At 40.3% G+C, this 21,770-nt stretch overlaps 1 protein-coding gene across 2 annotated transcripts in view; it reads right to left on the bottom strand.

Moving 5' to 3' along the window:
• The window catches only part of snx7 (sorting nexin 7), a 99,062-nt gene that overhangs the window by 41,289 nt on the left and 36,003 nt on the right, over positions 1 to 21,770 (bottom strand). The window contains exons 3-8 of one of the 2 annotated variants that reach the window (XM_068036865.1): positions 21,011 to 21,121; positions 16,471 to 16,629; positions 8,870 to 9,068; positions 4,504 to 4,703; positions 2,708 to 2,794; positions 2,371 to 2,475 (exon numbers count right to left, since the gene is read on the bottom strand). In XM_068036865.1, the coding sequence (XP_067892966.1) occupies positions 2,371 to 2,475; positions 2,708 to 2,794; positions 4,504 to 4,703; positions 8,870 to 9,068; positions 16,471 to 16,629; positions 21,011 to 21,121 (861 nt within the window). Of the gene's footprint in view, positions 1 to 2,370; positions 2,476 to 2,707; positions 2,795 to 4,503; positions 4,704 to 8,869; positions 9,069 to 16,464; positions 16,630 to 21,010; positions 21,122 to 21,770 lie in introns of both variants that reach the window. The other variant, XM_068036864.1, reaches the window with a different exon arrangement.

The raw sequence follows: 21,770 nt of genomic DNA, 5'->3' as shown, positions 1-21,770 counted from the left end.
AATAAACAGTTAATTTGCTGATATCTAAAGATACCTGGTTTGGTTTGCCTCATTCAGAGATTAATAGATTCTTCAATTCGGCTGTGGCTTTCTTTAACTTGGAAAGTTTAAAGTGATATGTTATGCAATCTGTGGAGTGATGGGACTGAATTGACAGGGCGTTGCTCCCATCGCAACCAGAATCTTATATTTTGATTGGGGGCTTTGTCTTGAGCGGTTATGTCGTAACAGTTCCCAAAAGGACATTCGTGAACCAGATGACTTTTTGAACAACAGTTCAGTAGTTTTATTGTCATCATTACTGATACTAGATTTATATCCCAGATTTAATTAACTGAATTTAAATTGCCAGCTGCTGTGGTGGGATCTGAACTTATGTCTCCTGATCATTTATCCAGGCCTCTGGACCAACAGTTCAGTAACATATCATGCTACCATATTCTCATAACGAGAGATTTTGGGATTGTTTGAATTTCTATCCAGCACTTAGGACAGATTCACCTCTGATATTGGGCGCACACAGCAATCTCTATTCAATATTTATAAATTGAATTTGGTCTCTCAAACTGGACTGTGCAAATCAAAAACCACATCTATCTCCATTCTTCGTTGTGGAGACACTGTCAATGCAGCAACCATTCAGGTTTTCATGTGCTGAGTTTTTTGCAGAGGGTGGGGTGGGAAAGAGTGCAAATGTTGTCACCAATATCTAAAATTTTAATTTCTCTCCATAACCGGAGGGCTTAAAAAAAAACATGGCTATAATTTTGCATTTTCCCCTCTCAAAAAGCTATAGTTACTCACAAAAGATTTAATGAGCAGAAAGAAAAAAAAATCCAAATCCAGTTTCAAAAATTCTGCAATACATTAACCTTAGAAGTTGGAGTTGTCAAAATAACTCTGGAAAAACAGCTCCTGCAGGGTCAAGTCTGACTCAGCTTGTAGTTTTATTTAGCTAACAGTAGCTTTAAAAAATATTAGCTGAAATATATTAAATTTCTAAAAACAGCATAAATATTTAAAATAATTAGATGAAGATTTTAACCAAAAATGGATGTGACACCAAGTTTAAAAGAGTTGGAAATATATTTTCATCTGGATTAAGCAACAAATGCAAAAATATAAAATTTCAGGTCATCTGCAACAGTTATTTCTTGCTAGTTTTTTTCTGACTCCCAAAATGGAACACAGGAATGTATAACAGTTAAGCCTTGTGTCCTTAAAACTGCTGCACTTTAGCATCACAAGATACAATGCTCCTATCCTTATAAACTTATTGGTCCAGAATTTCCTGGAACGCCATAAATTACAGCTTCATGCCCCTTATGAACTTACTCCAAAATTTCCTTGAAAAGTAACACGAATGTGCCGCATTAAGCGCAATGGCAATTCAGAGACCTCAGGTGTGTAACAAATGGCTACTCCATCTGCATTAATGAAGCAGATCGATGTTAGCATGACCTGAGCCACAGAATTCCGAATTCAAATCTTTTCACCAAACTTAACTTGATCACTTGAAGCATTTGATTATGAACACAATCAGTTGCTGTATTCAATTTTTCAAAAACATTCTTCTACACTACAGATACTTCTACTATTATTTAGAAGATTACATGAGTAATTTAAGTAACCTAAAAGATTAGGTGGGGGTGGGGGGGGGGGTGGTGATAAATTGTACATTGTTCTGCATGTTTCTCAGTTGTGGAATGCAGACAGAAAGGTCCAATTTATGGAGTTATGTCCCATACCCTGAGGCACCGGAAATACATCCATTGCCATATTGGTGAAGTCACATTTAAGCATACCGGGGGCCACCTAGACCAGGCATGAGGCGCATTGCAAATACTAATGAGGGATTTAATACCTGTTAAAGGAACTCTCCCCAAAACTAGTCATAAATTGACCATAACATGCTCCAGAAAGGCGCTGCTGACTTTTTCAGGTTCCTTCTGCTTCCTGCAATGTCCGACTCCTCCTTCCCCTTACCACCATGTCAGACTCCTTCCCCCAATCCCCGCCATGTCCAGCTCCTCCCCCAACCCCATCCTACTCCTCCCTCTCACCCCCCCGCAGCCAACTCCAACTCCTCCCTCCCCACCGCGGCCAACTCCTCCCTCCGCAGCCCCCCCCAACCCCGCGTCCAACTCCACCAGTTAAAAATCAGCAAGAAGCTTAAATTTCCAGGTTTACTGCCCAAAGATCCTCCCACCTCCACAGTGTGATGACTATAAAGGATTCATTAATGTTTGAATGGTGAAAGAAAAATTGTACATTCTGACAAAAAGAGCCAGTCTATGACAGAAACAGAATGCTGATGCCTCAAAGTAAAGCTAAAGGAATTCAAGTTGGCTGCAGCACATATTACTGTACCTCCTCAATTTCATGATCAATCTTCTGCTGCTTCTGTTGTTTCATTTCCTCTGTGTTTTTACCCAAGAAGGCACCAAATGTAAAGCTTAAGTCTGAATGCTGCAGCTGAAATTTTAATCAAAGATCATATCATGGGACACGACGTCATAATTTAACTTTTGCACAAATCTGGGTTTATCAATTACGGATCTAATGTATGCCGAATATTTTTCAGTTAAACCATTATACAATTTATACCTTTAAATTCAATTATTCCAATTAGCATGACATAAGCTTCAATAATTTGCATTAATTTTCTCAGAAAATGGGACAGAAAAATCATGTATTTGGTACTTACCATTTCTCTTTCAGCTTTCTTATTAGCTAAAGCATTAACTCGTGATTCATAATCCACCTGAATGAGGTCCCTTCTCTTCAACACAGACTAAGGAAAAAAGCATTGAACATTACATTATAAGCATATTTAAAATGCATTATGAAAACAGCAAATATTTAACTAGGTTCAGTAAAATGTGGAGTACACATTTACAGTTCATAACTTCATTCTACTCAAGTTAACATTGAGCCATATTAAGAATCTAAACAGTAGAGTAATTGCTAATGCATTCAGTATCATAATTAATTTGAGATATTAAAGCTCAAATGTGCTTCTCAAGATTCCTATGGTAGTTATACATTGTGCACTGGAATCGAGTCTATCACCATCTGTTACATCAATTAGAATAAAGGCAAGATCACGTTAAATAATTTGGGCACATTACTGTCTAGTGATTGCAATTTTGATAAATATCAAACACAAGTTGCTAGATATGATGTAAAATGATAATTCTCAGAAATTGGGGTACAATATATTGTGTAATTGTGCAGAATACAGTTCAATTGTCTACAAATGCAGAAGAAAATACCTATGAAATATTAGATTATAACCTTACACCTCACTGGCATACAGGTTGGAGCTCAGATACATAGACACAAATGGAGAAAAGAGTTCACAACCAAGATCTGTACAGTTAACAAACCCTAAAACAACACACACTTGATGATATTGTCCATAAGGTTAATCACTGACTAACGTATTGAACCTCTCAAACACAAAACATATTACAACCGTTTTCTTCATTATTGTAAATGCATTACCAATGTATTGTTCAGCTGTTTAGATAAGTGCTTCTGAACATATTTATTCTGACATTTTCAAGAAGTTAGCGTGTGTACATTTCTTACCACAAAATCAAATACCAATTGCCCAAACTATACTATTACCTTAATAACTTTCAAATGTTAATAATGTTTACTCAAAACAGTTAAGAAATTTAACTTAATAAATCTATCCCATGCAGCTTTTAAACAAGGGACTCTGTCACATCTTGTAAAATCATTTTTCCATAAGGATTCTGCACTGTTAGATGATGTAAAATTCAAATAAACTAAAAATCCTACTATTTTGTTAAATTTAATTTTCAGCAAAAGTACTTGAATGATTATAGGTATCAATGCAATAAATTTTATTAAAAATTCTAAGTATAGATCATCTGTAGCTCGTCCCATTGAAATGAACTAACACACAATTGGCAGACAAATAATTGTCAATAACCCCTTGGAGGGTGTACCATCACAAGGACTGCAGCTGTTCAAGGCGGCAGCCAATTACCATCTTGTCAAGGCAACTAGGGATGGATAATAAATGCAGCCTTGCCAGCATCACCCATATTCCAAAAACAAAAAAAACTGTGACTGCATTAAACCGAAACACTGATTAGATTTTGTTTGATAATGCTTTAAAATTTTCTGCAATTAAACTTTTAAGCAAACTTTATTTTCCAAAGCTATTGTCACCATAATTAGTAACCAATATCAGCACAATTAATTCACCTACATTTTCTCCAGACTTAATAAACTGACAACCCCAATTATTTTCTTATACTATGCACAGATGCAGAATTTGCAGATGGACTAAAAAGCAATATTTTGTTTTACTAATAGTGGCAGTTTGTTGTTTGTTCTAAAATACTAAACATACTACAGCTCCAACCTTGGAATAGTACAAATAAATCCGCTTACAGCAAGCTGAACTTCAACTTGGCCACATTTATCCTAATCATTTTGTGACCCTGAGATTTAAAAAAAACCTACCTTTAGAGTTTCTGCACATAGAACATATTCATGCAAGGCAGGAAGCAAATCCTCTGTGAGGCCCATTGTAAGTCCTTCAATGGCCTTGCAACAGTTTTCAATAGAACTAGCTACTCCTTTCAAAGGCTCAGCCAGCTCTTGTTCAGATCCAGACCACAGAGTATAAATGGGACTGTATTCCTTCATCTCGGCCAAGTGTTCTTTACCCCCAAAAAATAGAAAATGGTTCAGTCTTTCTTTCTCATCAGCCTCAAAAAACAGTTCAAAGAATCAGACATAAGAAAGCACCTAACCAAAAGTATACATACCTAATTGGATAGATTAGTGACAATAGGAGAAAACTAGGATCTCTGATTTCATGATATTGTCAGAAATAGGCTAAACGAAATCACGACTGAATGTGTGAATGATAATTGATTTATATCACCACCACCCCACACAATTGTTTATCCAAAGTGACTCCTGACAATGCAGCAGCCCGCCGACATCAGAGCGGGGGAAGAGTGCGGGGAGCGAGCAGCCGGAGAGTGGGGTGGCGAGTGGGGAGCGAGCAGCCGGAGAGTGAGGTGGCGAATGGGAAGCAAGCAGCCAAAGAGCGGGGACGGGGAGTGCTGGCAAGATGTGGAGTGACTGACTGATGGACAGGGGGAACTCGCAAGGCTGTAGTGAGTGTTTGAGGAAAGGCAGCGGGGAGCCAGCAGTGAGAAGACGGGTGCAGGAGGGACCGATAGAGAGAAGTTTAGTGACAGGAGGGAGCGGGGACTGTTGGGGGTGGGATGGAAGCGGCGATGGCTGCCATTGAGTACATTTTCGGGTTATATTTGATTTTCTGCGATAAACAGAGCAGTGCATTTTTTAATCCTGGCAGCTGCCTGAACGTCACAGACAATGGTGTTCCAGTGGAAGAGGCTGCATTTGCGCATGTGCTAGTTGTCAGCAAACGCAGCTTTGTTTTTCTGGGCAAGGCTTTTAAAAAAATTTATGCTTCCATTCTAAAGATAACTAACATTTTATTATAAAATCAACCTCATGTCCAGAGGGTATCAGCATAATTTCAAACTTGTTTAGCAGTTTTAAATTTGCGGAATGATTATGACAACCACTGGCTCTTCTCTGGCATTGGAGGGCACAATAAGAAATTGAGAACACAGTGAAGCAAACTGATCATAGTAATTTTTTTTTTAATTATCTGGAGCCAACCAGAATGGTATTAGATTTTTATGGTGCTACGTGAAGGGTGCTATGCATAACATTTTTTATATTAGTTCTCTAGCAGCTTTGCTCAGGATGTTTGGGACATCTTTTTGATGTTTACTGCTGTTCTTTGGCAACCGAAATGTGACATTAATTTGAAATACGGAAAATTTACTGGAAAAATTCATGGCCGACTTGTAGTAAAAGTATTATATACCTTACAAATACTGAAAGATATAGGACTCTCAAATGTAACATTTGTAATACTATTCACCTAATGCTTTACAAAAGTTGCTACAAAGTAATTGTTTTTCCCTCACCTGCTCCCAGCCACTTAATTGCAAATATTTGTTACAAAATGAATTTTGTTCCAGTACCAATGATGGATTTGCAATTTTTCCTCAAGATGTTTGTTTAATCTCTCCCCAAATCCTTTTCCCCTAGTTAGTTACATGAATAGTTTTTTTTTGTTCCCTTGCTTTACAGTGGACTTATATATGTTGCTGAAACTAGGTACCACTGCCCAAGGAGATACTTTCCCATCAAGTCCAATAACTAGCTCCTGAACAGGGTCCTACTGCACTGTATGGTCAGCATTACTTCATAAAACATCTGCTATGGTCCCAGCTCAACTATTAGTCTAATCAGTAACACAAAATAAAATGAATCAGCAATTAGCTCAACTATTATTCAATAGTTTCAACTATTAACATGTTGAAAAATTATGTTTTCCTTGCTGCTCATGTCTCAATTATTTGTCAATTTTCTGCCCAGTTTTTAGAAGTAATTTCCGGGTATAAAAATTCCACAGAATCAGTATGAAAATTTTAATTCCCATGGTCTATCAATCTATCCATCCATCACTCAGACACAAACTCTGTACAAGAATTAAAACTTCCCAGTTTCTTCCTACCTGCTCATCCTGCTCTGCAGTAGCAGAGCAAAAACTAAAACTTAGATGATGCATCTCTCACACACATACTTCGGAAGATATTTAAACATTTAGATTAAGGTTAAGAGGTCAACAAACTCCTGTAGCAATCTGCATACTAGATGTGATACTGCAGTAAATATAGTGTGTGATGTTACCCTAACATCGTGAGACAAGTGCTGCATTCCTTCCTTCAGCAAATTCATATCACATTCAGAAAGGAGAAATGTGTATAGTTAACAAAGATTGCATGAGTTTTACAAAAGGGGAGGAAAACAACAAAGAAAGGCCAACACTGCCCATCTCACTCTAATGAAATAGCACTTCCTGCTAATCATTCATATTGTTTTTGCTAGTTGCTTGGAGATATCTATGATTTAAATTATTTGACAAATTATAGGATACATGGTGCAATATGGCTTCCAAAAAGAAACGATCTTTAAAAATTGGGCATTTTTAAAGGGCAACAAAAATTATAATGTAGCTGAGTTATATGTACATTGCACTCCCCTTTTTGAAGGTAATTGTTACTCTTTTACGGACCTAGGATCACACATGCCATATTTTACTTTTTTTTTTAATCATTTGATCTGTGAATGTTGACCCCTAACTAATGTAACAGCTAATGTCACACACAAACAATGCAATTACATTTTTGACATGTATTAAGCCAATTAGTCACTTATTTATCTTGTTTGGCCAACTTGATTGAATTATTTGAAGTAACAAGGAAGGTAGATGAGGGTAGTGCAGTTGATGTGGCCTACATGGATTTTTAGCAAGGCTTAATTTTCTTTGTTCTTATGACAAGGTCCCATATGGCAGATTGACTAAAAAAATAAAATCCCATGGGATCCAGGGAAATGCAGCAAGGTGGATACAAAATTGGCTCAGTGGCAGGAAACAAAAGGTAATTGTTGATGGGTGTTTTAGCAACTGGAGGGCCGTTTACATTGGCGTTCCACAGGGCTCAGTACTGGGTCCCTGCTTTTTGTGGTATATAATAAGTTGGACATAAATGTAGGGGGCACGATCAAGGAGCTTGCAGACGACACAAAGATTGGCCATGTGGTAGATAGCAAGGAGGATAGCTGTAGGCTACAGGAAGATATTGATGGTCTGGTCAGATGGGCAGAAAAAGTGGCAAATGAAATTCAACCTGGAGAAGTGTGAGGTTATGCATTTGGGGAGGTCAAACAAGGCAAAGGAATATACGATTAATGGGAAAATACTGAAGTTTAAAGGAAGTGAGGGACCTTGGAGTAAATGTCCACAGATCCCTGAAGGTGGCAGGATAGGTCGATAAGGTGGTTAAGGCAGCATGTGGAATCCTTTCCTTAAGAAGCTGAGGTATAGAATATAAGAGCAGGGAGGTTATGCTGGAACTGTATAACTCATTGGTTAGGCCACAACTTGAGTATTGTGTGCAGTTCTGGTCACCTCATTACAGAAAGAATGCAATTGTACGTGAGGGGGTACAAAGCAGATTTGCCAGGACAGTAAAAACAGCTATGCGGAAAGATTGAACAGGCTGGGGTTGTTCTCCCAGAAGACTGAGGGGAGATCTGATTGAAATGCACAAAATTTTGAGGGGCCTGGTTAGAGTGGAGGTGAAAGGTCTATTCACCTTAGCAGAGGGGTCAGTGACAAAGGGGCATAGATTTAAAATGATTGGTATAAAAATTACAGAAGAGATGAGGAAACACTTTTTCAACCAGAGTGGTGGGGGTCTGGAACTCACTGCCTGAAACAGTAGTTGAGGCAGAAACCCTCAACTCATTCAAAAGAAGTCTGGATATGCACCTCGAGTGCCGCAATCTGCAGGGCTACGAACCAAATGCTGGAAGGTGGGATTAGAATAGGTGGATCGTTTCTCGGCCAGCACAGACGCAATGGGACAAGTGGCCTCTTTCTGTGCCTTAAACTTTCTATGATTTAAAAGGATGCAATTGTTCCCAAGGCTGCTGATGGCAGTGACTGCTGAAATTGACAAGAGGGTCCAACACGCGCATGCAGCATGATTGATTCTGGAGGTGTCAAGAGGACTATTTGTAGTGAGTCTGATCAGGACCAAATTATGCATGCAACATACATGTACGAATTTGTTGCTGGCATAGTGTAAGCACAAGTTGTAAGCAATCACTTCATATTAAAAATTGAGAGAAAGTGTTATCAAATACATTTTTGTGATGCATGATTATTTAAGGTGCAGTAAAAAGACTAATTAATTGCAGTACCAACCTTTCAGTTCCTTTAAAATCCTTTGGCTAATTTTATCCAATGTTCCCATTTTGAGACGGAAAACATCCACATAGTTGCCCATGGATGTGAATTCGTCAGGTCGATTCTTAACACTTCTAACTGTGCTAGCAACAGCCCTGACTGTTCCTCCCATTTTACTGATGAATCCTGGGCCAAGTTTCTTATGAGATGCCAATTCCTACATTAAAACAATTTTTAAAAAGTGATCAACCGAAAAAGAAAATTATATACTACATACATGGTATACCCAAATGAAATTATGTAGTAAAGCTATGGATGAAATAAGGACACAGGAATGAGTAGATCATTCAGCCCCTCAAGCCATTCAATTAGATCATGCATTTTAATCTATCTGCCTTAGTTCCATAACCCTTAACACTTTTACCCAAGAAAAATTAAATCTCAGTTTTCAAATTTTCAATTTACCTCACTTCAACAGCTTTTTGGGGAGAATTCCATATTTTCACTAACTTTTGTATGAAGAAATGCTTCCTGACATCAATGAATGGCCTAGTGCTAATTTTAAGGTTATGTGCCCTTATCCTGAATTGCCCCACCAGAGGAAATAGGATGGACAGAGAGAAACTATCAACTCTGTGAATCATCTTAGTCCTTAGGTAATATAAAATGAATCACAAGGCCTAGTCACAGCCTTAAACTCTATTCCAAACACTTTCCGAATACCAAAATTTACTGATGATCTGGACTTGGGTTTAGGGGCCACATGGCAGATGGATGCTGAACGAAATTTAGGTTGGGACATGCAAGGTGATACATTTTAGGAGAAAGACAAAAGAAAAAGCTATATACACTCAGTGATAAATCTTTGAAAGTCGAGGAGCAGAGACTCGGAGCTGAGATACAAAATTATCGAAAGTGGGAAAACGATAAAACTAAAGTAGCAAATGGATCCAAGGAAATGCTATTCTACAAATTGTTACTTAGGCTGCAGTTAGAATACTGCATCCAGTTTTGTGCATCTTAAGGCCATGGAGATTATACAGAAGAGATGCCCGATGATATCAGGAATGAGATGCTTTAGTTATGAGGAGAGACTAGCGAAACTGGGGCTATTTTCATTGGAACAAAGATGGTTACACGCAGATCTGACAGATGTTCAAAATTGAGATTTTAATGGAGTAAACCAGGAGAAAAAGCGATTTCCACTGGCTGGTAAGTCAGTAACAAGAGTGTATATATTGAAGACCACTAAAAGATTGACAGCAAAGGTCAATATATGTTTGCAGAGGGTTGTCAGGGATGTGAAATGTTCCATCAGATATAGTAGCGGAGTCAGAATCCTTAATAGATGTAAAAGGGAACCGGATAAATATTCAAAAAAAGAACTTAAAAAGCATATGGAGAAAGGGCAATGAGATTGGGCTAAATGTACAGCTCTTTCAGAGCAAAGAGCCTCTTTCTGTGCTGTAAAATCTTATACAAACCAGAAATGCTAAAGCTGCAGTGTCGCAGAATCACTGAATTTAAGAACAATGAGCTGCTACATTCATGTCCTTTTTAAGGGCAACAAACCAGTGAAGTAACAAAGAAATTGTCTTATCTCCTTCATTACCATACATTTTGAAAAAAACCTCAATTTCCCTTTCTTTTCCCTCCATTTTTGGGGAGGAGGTTGTTGCAGCTTTGCATGATTCTAGAAACATTTTTACTAAGGAAATTGGGCTTAGGTTTTAGCCGATTCTATTCAGAATTTACCATCAGTTCAGAAAAGGTACCACAGCATGATAATTGCGTCTGGAGAACCAATATGCAGTATACAATATCAACTGCAGGATGGAACACCAAGTTTCAATTTTGTTGAATTCATCAGCTCTGGTATACTGTAGAGAAGTGCACACAGTCAAGCATCATTGTAAAGCAAGGAGGGGTGGATTAAAAAAAATATTGTATTGTGCTTTCATTAGACCACTACAGCCAGCCAAGAGCAGCACAGATAGTGACCTACAAGTGGGCATGTGGCTAGTAAATATCACAAGGGGAAAATACAGGGTGCAAATCTTTTACTTTTATTTTGGCATGGACATGTCCATTTAGAATAGAAACACACTGGCTGTCTTTGTCATGGTTTGAATATGACACAATGTTCTTCTATTGCCTTCTACATTAATGTGATGAAAGCTTGTTAGAATGAATAAACCTAACATTTACCAGAGGTCTGGATTTTGGAGGACTTTCATCCATATGGTCTAAACTTTTATGCTTGGGTCTCCATTTGATTCACTCCTTCCACATCCTTTCCCAGAAAAGTACCTTTGGATTACCTACATTGCTCACTTTAAAGGTTCTAAAGCACTCACTGCTCATCTCAGGGCCCAAATTGGGGTTGCAAATATGTTCCTTTGTTATAGTTGAGAAAAGCGGGATGCAAGTGCTTTAGCACCAGATTCAGACATCTAGTTCAGATATCTATGAAAATGACATGCCTTCTACAGTGATCGCATACTAACTAAATTGAAAATTATTGGGGGGGGTCCTAATTATTCTAAATTTTCATATTCCTTTCATTAAGCATTCAAAGTAGAACAGAAAAATCCATATATGGCAAAATCAGTGCCACAAAATTTCATTACCTTTAAATTTAACAACCATGGATCACTATAGCTTGAATTTATCAAAAAACTACATTTTTCATTTCTGTTATGAGGCTTGCTCATCAATTTTAAAGTTATGGGATAATATAAAGCTCCTGACTTTGTTACTGCTTTTTATTTCAAATTCAACTGTCCATTGATGTATTTACCTCATCCTCGCTTCAATACAAAAAACTTCTTGAGCCAACATGTAACAGAAGTCGGAAGTGGGGATGTTCGCTGATGATTGCACAATGTCCAGCACCATTCGCAACTCCTCAGATACTGAAGCAGCCCATGTCCAGATGCAGCAAGACCTTGACAACATCCAGGCTGAGGCTGATGAGTAGCAAGTAACATTTGTGCCACACAAGTGCCAAGTAATGACAATCTCAAGTGAGAGAATCTAACCGCCTCCCCTTGATGTCCAATGGCATTACCATTGCTAAATCTCCCACTAACATCCTGGGGGTCACCACTGACCAGAAACTGCACTGGATCAGCCACATAAATGCTACGGCTACAAGAGCAGGTCGGAGGCTGGGAATTCTGCGGTGAGCAATTCACCTCCTGTCTCCCCAAAGCCTATTCATTTACAAGGCACAAGTCAGGAGTGTGATGGAATGCTCTCCACTTGCTCGGATGGGTGCTGCTCCAACAACATTCAAGAAGCTCAACACCATTCAGGACGAAGCAGCCCGCTTGATTAGCGCCCCATCCACCACCTTCAACATTCACTCCCTTCACCACCAATGCAGTGACAGCAGCGTTTGCCACCTGCAAGATGCACTGCAGCAACTTACCAAGGCTCCTTCAACAGCACCTTCCAAACTCGCGACCTCTACCAACTAGAAGGACAAGGGCAGCAAATGCATGGGAGCACCACCACCTGCAAGTTCCCCTCCAAGCCACACACCATTCTGTCTTGGAACTATAATGCTGTTCCTTCAATGTCACTGGGTCAAAATCCTGGAACTCCCTTCCGAACAGCACTGTTGGTGTACCTGCACCCCAAATACTGCAGCAGTTCAAGACGGCAGCTCACTATCACCTTCTCAAGGGCAAATAGGAATGGGGAATAAATGCTGGCCTAGCTAGCTACGTCCACATCCCATGAGCGAAAAAAAAGGTTAATTGAGGAATGGAAAGTATGCCAGGAGCAGCACCAGGCACATCTAAAAATGATATGCCAACCTAGTGAAGCTACAACACAGGATTACAAGCATGCTAAACAGCAGGATCAGCATTCCACAAATATCCCCACCCTCAATGATGGCGGAGTCCAACATGTCAATGCAACAGACAAAACTGAAGCACTTGCAACCATCTTCAGCTAGAAGTTCTGAGTGGAAGATCCATCTGGATTTCCCCGAGGTCCCCACCAGCACAGATGCCAGACTTCAGACAATTCGATTCACTCCATGTGATATCAAGAAACGGCTGAAGGCACTGAATACACCAAAGGCTATGGGCCCTGACAACATCCCAGCTGTAGCACTGCAGACTTGTGCTCCAGAACTAGCCGTGACCCTAGCCAAGCTGTTCCACTACAGCTACAACACTGGCATCTAGCTGACAATGTGGAAAATTGCCCAGGTATGTCCTCTCTACAAAAAAGCAAGACAAATCCAATCCGGCCAATTACCATTCCATCAGTCGACACTCAATCATCTGAAAAGCTATGGAAGATGTCATTGACAGTGCTATTAAGCAGTGCTTACCCAGCAATAACCTGCTCACCGATGCTCAGTTTGGATTCCACTAGGGACACTTGGCTTCTGACCTCATTATAACCATGTCCAAATGAGCTGAACTCGAAGGTGAGTTGAGTGATTGCCCTTGACCTCAAAGCAGTATTTGACCAAGTGTGGCATCAAGGTGCCCTAGCAAAACTGAATTCAATGGAATCAAGGCAGGGGGAGGGAAACTCTCAACTTGTTGGCGTCATACCTAGCGCAAAGGAAAATGGTTGTGGTTGTTGGAGGCCATCATCTCAGCCCCAGGACATCACTGCAGGAGTTCCTCAGGGTGGTGCCCTCGGCCGAACCATCTTCAGCTGCTTCAATTACCTTCCCTTCATCATAAGGTCAGAAGATGGAATGTTTGCAGATGATGGCAGTCACCAGTACCATTCACAACTCCTCAGATACGAAAACACTCTGTGCCCACACTCAGCACGACCTGGACATCATCAGGCTTGGGCTAAGTCGCAAGTAACATTCATGCCATACAAATGCCAGACAATGATCATGTCCAACAAGAGTCTAGACACCTCCCCCCGACAGTCAAAGGCATTACCATCACTCAACCCCCACAATCCACCCCCTGGGGGTCACAACATCATCACTGACCAGAAACTTAACCAGACCAGAGCTGGGAATTCTGCAATGAGCAACTCACCTCCTGACTCCTCAAAGCCTGTTCAGCACCTACAAGGCACAAGTCAGGAGTGTAATGGAATACTTTCCACTTGCCTGGATGAGTGCAGCTCCAAGAACACTCAAGAAGCTCAATCGGCATCCCATCTACCACCTTAAACATTCGCTCCCTGCATCACGGGTGCACAGTGACAGATATGTGTATCAGCTACAAGGTGCACTACAGCAACTTGATAAGGCTCCTGTGACAGCACCTTCCAAACCTGCAGCCTCGATCGCCTAGAAGGTAAAGAGCAGCAAATGCAAGGGAACACCAACACCTGCAAGTTCGCCTCCAAGCCTCAAGCCATCCTGACTTGGAACTATATCGCTGTTCCTCCACTGCCACTGGGTCAAAACCTGGAACTCCCTTCCAACCAGCACTGTGGATGCACCTAAACCACACGGACTGCAACTGTTCAAGATGGCTCACCATTAACTTTTCAAGGGCAATTAGGGTTGGCCTTGCCAGCAACGGTCATATCCCAGGAATGAAAAAAAAATCTGGGTCTGGGCAATACGGAAGATTAGGAATGCAACATACGTCTACTCAGACAGAGAGGGACACCCAACATTGCTTCAGAAAAAAAGGTGGTCATATCTTATGAATTTCATTGTGTAATCTAAGAAGTCACCAAGATAGTAAATAGGGAAACCCAGTAGAGACAGTCAACCTAGTCTTTCAAAACACTTTTGATATCACATAAAAAGCTTCTATACAAGATGGCCAATATTATCCAAGAGTTCAGTCTACTGTGCTGGATTGAGAATTGGCTGAAATCTCAAGGTTGGAAGTGGTTGTAGATGGATTTGAATCAGACTGAAGACCAGTCACCAGTAGTGTCCAGTAGAGATCTGTGTTAGGATTGCTGCTATTTACTATTTTCATTAACGAGCCAGATGTTAGTATTAGGGATGTGTTCTGTAAGTTTGCAGATGCAACTAAGGTATGAGTGAGAGTACCGACTGCAGAAAATGCTTGAATTCTACAGCAGATCTAGATGCACAGGGGACTGACAACAATAAAAACAAGAAATGTTGGAAATACTCAGCAGGTCTGGCAGCATCTGTGCAGAGAGAAGCAGAGTTAATGTTTCAGGTCAGAAACATCTCCGACAGGATTGACAACAATATTTAACTTAGACCAATGCAGTGTTATGCATACAGGCAGGAAAATGCTGACTATACATACTCCCCTCAGGGAAAATAACGAAAGCCAGTAAAGAAAGAGATTGAGGTGCACTAGTGCACAGATCTCAAAGGTCATGACCAATGCTGTGAAGCAATAGCTAGGGTTTATTTACAGGACAGTACACTACAATATAAAGCACACTGTTTTGTCCTTGTACAAGAACTTGGCAAAGCCTCAAACTAGAAGATATCTAGTTTTGGTCTCCTGACACGGATGATACTAATGCTTCGGAAAGGGCAAAGAAGAACCACAAAATTAACTCAGTTTAAAAGATCATAGTTACCTAGATAGGTTAAAAGGGATAGATCTCTACATTTGAGAAGCGTAAACAGCTTGTTGATTTGATAGAAGCTTATAGGATGATAAAAGGACTACACTGTGCTTGCGTAGACCATTTGTTTTAATTAAATAAGTTAGGAGGACCAGGGCTCACAATCTCAAGTAATGCAAGACAAGAAATAGATTAGAGTTAGGCGGTAGTTCTTTTCCCTAGGGAATAGTGGATGTGCCGGCTGGCATAGTGAATGCTGATTCATTGAGTTCCTGCAAACAAAGGCTAAGCCAGTTTCTACTCAGGATGAAGACCACCTCCTACAAGAGGCAGATACTGTACCATATTAATCAGGGATGGGGTGGACTTCTGACTAGTTTTTAAATCACCCAAAGGGGTCAGAGAGGAATTTCGAAATTTTCTTTGTTTTTCTGCCTCGAGAGATTACATTGCAGGTGGGTGGGGAAGTATATGCACAAGACATTACATTTGTGTAGGACAGGCTGGGTGGACCAGTATAATAAAAGCAAAATACTGCAGATGCTGGAAATCTGAAATAAAAGCAGACAGTGTTGGAAATACTCAGCAGGTCAGGAAGCATCTGTGGAGAGAAGCTGAGTTAACGGTTAAGGTCTGTGACCTTTCATCAGAACCCGGTGTTCTGATGAAAGATCACAGACCCGAAACGTTAAATCTGTTTCTCTCTCCACAGATACTGCCTGACCTAGATGGACCACTAACTCTTTTAGTGTTTATAATTTTTTTGTACGTTCATATAACTGGGAATGTGCTTCCAACACAATGACACTGAACATTTGAAGGGTAGGAAGTGTCAGCACTGTAGAAAAATAGTCATATCATGAAATCCAAACGAATCTCAGAATAGACTCGCTACTCTGAAAAACAACTGCATTTGGCAAGTATTAAAATTGAATATTGCTTGATATATTGAAAACATATGATGTTGATGTACTTTATTGGACAATAATTTCTAATGACTTTCCATATTAAAAATCAACCTCCACATGTAATCTGTGTTAAAGCACATAGTTACACATTTCTTATTTTTGCTACTATAATGGATATATATGAATAGATTTTACCCATGCCTGTACAGTTAGAAATATTTTGAAGTCCTCATTAAAAGAGAGTATAGGATGGTCAGCAATTCTGTTTAAAAACTTATGTAGTGCCTTCTGCCGCATTGCTACGAAATCTTCATTAAAGCGTTCCACCATTCCTCTCATTACAAATTTCTCTGGCAATGGCTAAGCAAAAAGAAAATTAAAATGGTTACATTCACAGAGTTATACAGTTCTCATCCACAATGAATTACAGTACTATTAAAGTTTTATTTTGACACCTAGTTTCACACTTAAATAGGAAAAACAAATCTTAGAGCTTCTATACAAAACTCTCTAAATGCATTTAATTCATGGGAATGACTGCTATTTTTAGCTAAAAGAGCATGAGACTAAAAAACTTCACTAGAAATTTAAACAATAGCAATGGGCCATTTACTCTGATCAAGCTTTTTATTTGAGAGGTGGTGGCATAGTGGTAATGTCACTAGACTAATAACCCTGAGACTCAGGCTAATGCTCTGGGGATATAGATTCGAATCCCACCACAGCAGATGGTGGAATTTGAATTCAATTAATAAATCTGGAATGAAAAAAGCTAGTCTCGTGGTGATCACGTCATGAAAACCCATCTATTTCATTTACGTCCTTCAGGGAAGGAAATCTGCTGTCCTTACCTGGTCTGGCCTAAATGTGACTCCAGATCCACAGCAATGTGGTTGACTCTTAAATGCCCTCTGAAATGGCATAGCAAGCTACTCAGTTGTATCAAACCGCTTACAAAGCTTCAGAAAAGGAATGAAGCTGGATGGTCCACCCAGCATCGACCCAGGCACCGGAAACGACAACAGAAAACCCAGCCCTGTTGACCCTACAAAGTCCTCCTTACTAAGATCTGGGGGCTTGTGCCAAAATTGGGAGCGCAGTCCCACAGACTAGTCAAGCAACAGCCTAACACAGTTATACTCACGGAATCATACCTTGCAGACAATGTCCCAGATACAGCCATCACCATCTCTGGGTATGTCCTGTCCTACTGGCAGGACAGACCCACCAGAGGCAGCAGCACAGTGGTATATAGCCAGGAGATGGTTGCCCTGCAGAGTCCTCAACATTGACTGCGGGCCCCATGATGTTTCCTGGCATCAGGTCAAACATGGGCAAGGAAACCTCCTGATTATCACCTACCGCCCCTCCCTCACCTGATGAATCAGTGCTTTTCCACTGAACACCAACTGAAAGAAACAGAGGGTAGCAAGGGCACAAAATGTACTGAGTGGCGGACTTCAATGTCCATCACCAAGAGTGGCTTGGTAGCACCTCTACTGGCCCAGCTGGCCAAGTCCTAAAGGACATAGCTGCTAGACTGGTTCTGCAGCAGGTGGTGAAGGAACCAAGAGGGAGAAACCTACTTGACTTCATCCTCACTCCCAGGACATTACTGCAGGAGTTCCTCAGGGTAGTGCCCTAGGTCCAACCATCTTCAGCTGCTTCATCAACAAACTGCCCTCCATCATCGCTAATGATTGCAAATGGTGAACATTGTGCAACTCCTCAGATACTGAAGCAGCCCATGTCCAGATGCAGCAAGACCTGGGCAACATCCAGGCTTGGGCTGGTAACTGGCAAGTAACATCTGCACCACACAAGTGCCAGGCAATGACTATCTCAAACAAGACAGAATCTAACCATCTCCCCTGATGTTCAATGGCATTACCATTGCTGAATTCCCCATTATCAACATCCTGAGGGTCACCATTGACCAGAAACTGCACTGGACCAACCACATGAACACTGTGGCTACAAGAACAGGTCAGAGGCTGGGGTTTCTGCAGCGAGTAACTCACCTCCTGCCTTCCCAAAGCCTGCTCACCATCCACAAGGCACAAGTCAGGAGTGTGATGGAATACGCTTCACTTGCCTGGATAGGTGCAGCTCCAACACCACCATCTAGGACAAAGCAGCCCACTTGATTGGCATCCCATCCACCATCTGCAACATTCACTCCCTCTACCACCGACGCAGTGGCAGCAATGTGTACCATCTACAAGATGCACTGCAGCAACTCACCAAGGCTCCTTCGACAGCACCTTCCAAACCCGTGACCTCTATCACCTCGAAGGACAAGGGTAGCAGATGCATGGGAACATCGCCACCTGCAAGTTTCCCTCCAAGCCACTATCCTGACTTGGAACCATATCGCCGTTCCTTCACTGTCACTGGGTCAAAATCCTGGAACTCCCTTCCTAACACACTGTTGGTGTGCTTACACCCCAAAGAAGGCAGCTCACTACCACCTTCTCGAGGGCAATTAGGGATCGGCAATAAATGTTGGCCTAGCCAGCGACATCCACATCTCCTGAATGAATTTTTTTTTTTTAAATTGTTTGAAATCTAACCAATATCAATAGCATACTGTTAATTGTTGTCAAGGCTCACTTGAATGATGGCCACTTTCATGTATGAAACCAAACTCCTGCCAACTCTGCCTTCAGGAGGGGGAGAAATGGATAGGGGAAAACTCGAAAAAAATCAAGGAAAGTTTTTTTTTTAAACTGCCCACTACACCAGACAATGGGAAACATGTTTTTCTTATAGCAATCATGCCCATGAAATAAGCAAAATATTCCAAGAATAATCTAAGGGTTATTTTGCTTGCAAGATGCGAAAACCAAAAAGTTACATTTTTCATTGATGTAAAACATTTTGGCGTTATGTCGTCATTGCGATTTGCTCTATGGTGTCAACCACAGTAAGAGTGCAAATTGCGTATGACTCAAATAGTAAAGCAACCAGAGCAAAAAAAATCATGCTCCACACAGATTGACATGCTAAGCACATTTCATAAACAAACCTGCTGGGCATTTCCACTGGTGACAATTGGGGTACTAAGCGGGCATTAAATGATTGCTTTCCACTTCAGAATTCCTGCTTGTATTCAAGTATCACAGAAGGTTTCAATGTCATGAAAAGAAGAAGAAAATATGCAAAAACACACCTCTGATATCAGAGTGCAAAGCAAGGATTTAATCAGAGGTTTATTTCTTTTCAGGACCATGTACACAGGATCTGTAAAAATCTGCATGTCCAGTGATTAATGTACATTGGAACAAAATTTCTGCAGCTAAACATCCTGAAGGCTCATTGGATAATTGGATCATCTGATGGGGTACCAAGCATTACAAATCAAAGATTCAGTTGCTGATTTGTGCTGCATTAGCTGATCTCAACCACACAAGTGGTGCAACTGGCCTCAGTCCCCCTCTGCTGCAGAAACTGTAACACTAATACAATAGGGCTCTCTGACCTGCTCAAGATCTGCGCAAACACCAGTTGAGGACAGGATTGGGTTCAGCAAGGTTAAATAGATATTCTGGAGTATTGCTTGATCTTCTGGAGTGTAGATTTGAACAAAAAAAAACATAAGGAAAGTTCAGGTTATAGAAATTTGATGGGCCGATACTGATGATCTGTGGAACAAATCGAGCTGATCAGCCATGTCAACACCATTGTGGCTCAAATGACCAACTTGAAGTAGTCCAGGGCACAAGGCCAGTTCAAGGTTTGAGGGCCAGTTGGAGAGAACTGCTCTGTGGCATTCCTGTGTCTATATTACTCTGTTTTATTTCTGTTTTTCCATTAATATCTTACTGTACCTCAATCACTTTCTTTCACTTTTACTCTTTTTTCTACTTCTGCTTATTCTTTTTCTAATTGTTTATCTGTCCCGGTCTCCATTACTCTTTTTCTTGTTAATCTCTTGTTGTATCTACTTGTGCTTTCTCTTTATAATCTGGTGTTTTAGTTGCACTCTATCTTATTTTCTTGGGACCAGGGTCACTAAGACTATCTGGACCCAATTATGGAAAGCACAGTAGCACAAGACAGACAGGGATGAATGTCAATATATACATCGTATTCTCAAAGCTGATGTGAATTTGGGGTGAATCTTGTAGTACAAGGACATGTGCAATTGTATCGCTGTCCACCAAGATGGGGAAGGCCAAGCCTGTTAATTTTGTGAGTGGCTGGAAAACATGTCAGACAAACCAGAACATGTGAAGGAAAGTTTACATACGTTTGTGACTATTTTTTGTAAAGTATTATGTAATTATCGCATGACAAGTTTAAAGTTTATTTTCAAAGATCAATAGTGGCGTGCATGCCAAACTGTTATGGTGGCCCTACTCCACAGAATTTGTATAGAGAATAAAATCAGCATTTTTGTGATTAAATCACATATGACACTATATTGATGGTTCTGGGTTGTGTTTGGTCTGCTTCTGGAGTCTGATGGGTTCCAAGTATGCTGTTAACCAAAGATCTCTGGGATTGGATTGGTTGAAGAAAGTGGACTCTTGATCAGAGATCTGACTGCTCTCCCATGTATGTTTCTCTACTCCCGCCCGCACAAAATATGACAATACAACATTTGCAGCACATATGTTCACACAAAGAAGATTTTTAATATTAAAAAAAAGATGCTTTTGGAAGTTTTTTGGGAATACTTAAAATATAAGCATATTGACAATTTTGCTGACAATTTCCCAAAAGGCGTTACACTTACAGGAACAATCAAAGTACAATGTGCTTCTTCAAGTTTGCCCTTTAGCCACAAGAAATCTTGATAACGTCTACGAACTTCATACTCACAAGAGTCAAACTCACTGCGAGTGGTCTGTAAAATAAATAGCATTAAGAGTATATATAGAACAGTACAGTTTATCTTGGCATAGATAAATAGTTGACAGATTACAAAAGACATTTATTCTAGTGGATATTGCAACACAAACTGTTCCAACATTTCTTTAGGCTGATTAGCTGAAGACTATCATGCTCTACAAGGAAGGTAATTAATTCAGAGCACAAAAGTTGATTACAAATAACGCTTAACCAATTAAGCCTCTTTTAATAGCAAATTAGAAAAAACAGATTGAAACTGGTTTAGCTGTATAAAGCAGGTGATACAAAAAAATCGCGAATACAGTCTACTCCTGCTAATACAAATAAAATTACTTGTCAAGCGATATGAATTAAGCATTTTAAATAAAGTAGCCAAATTCAGATCTTCCAATGGTTTTTGATTTCCCCCCAAACTTTTATTTTATTTATTTTATTTAGAGATACAGCACTGAAACAGGCCCTTCGGCCCACCGAGTCTGTGCCGACCAACAACCACCCCTTTATACTAACCCTACAGTAATCCCATATTCTACAGTAATCCCATATTCCCTATCACTTTCCTACACTAGGGGCAATTTACAACGGCCAATTTACCTATCACCTGCAAGTCTTTTGGATGTGGGAGGAAACCGGAGCACCTGGCG

This window comes from Heterodontus francisci, chromosome 8 (genome assembly GCF_036365525.1).
Source record: "Heterodontus francisci isolate sHetFra1 chromosome 8, sHetFra1.hap1, whole genome shotgun sequence".
NCBI classification, from domain to species: domain Eukaryota; kingdom Metazoa; phylum Chordata; class Chondrichthyes; order Heterodontiformes; family Heterodontidae; genus Heterodontus; species Heterodontus francisci.
This window is presented reverse-complemented; position numbering and strand designations above follow the sequence as displayed.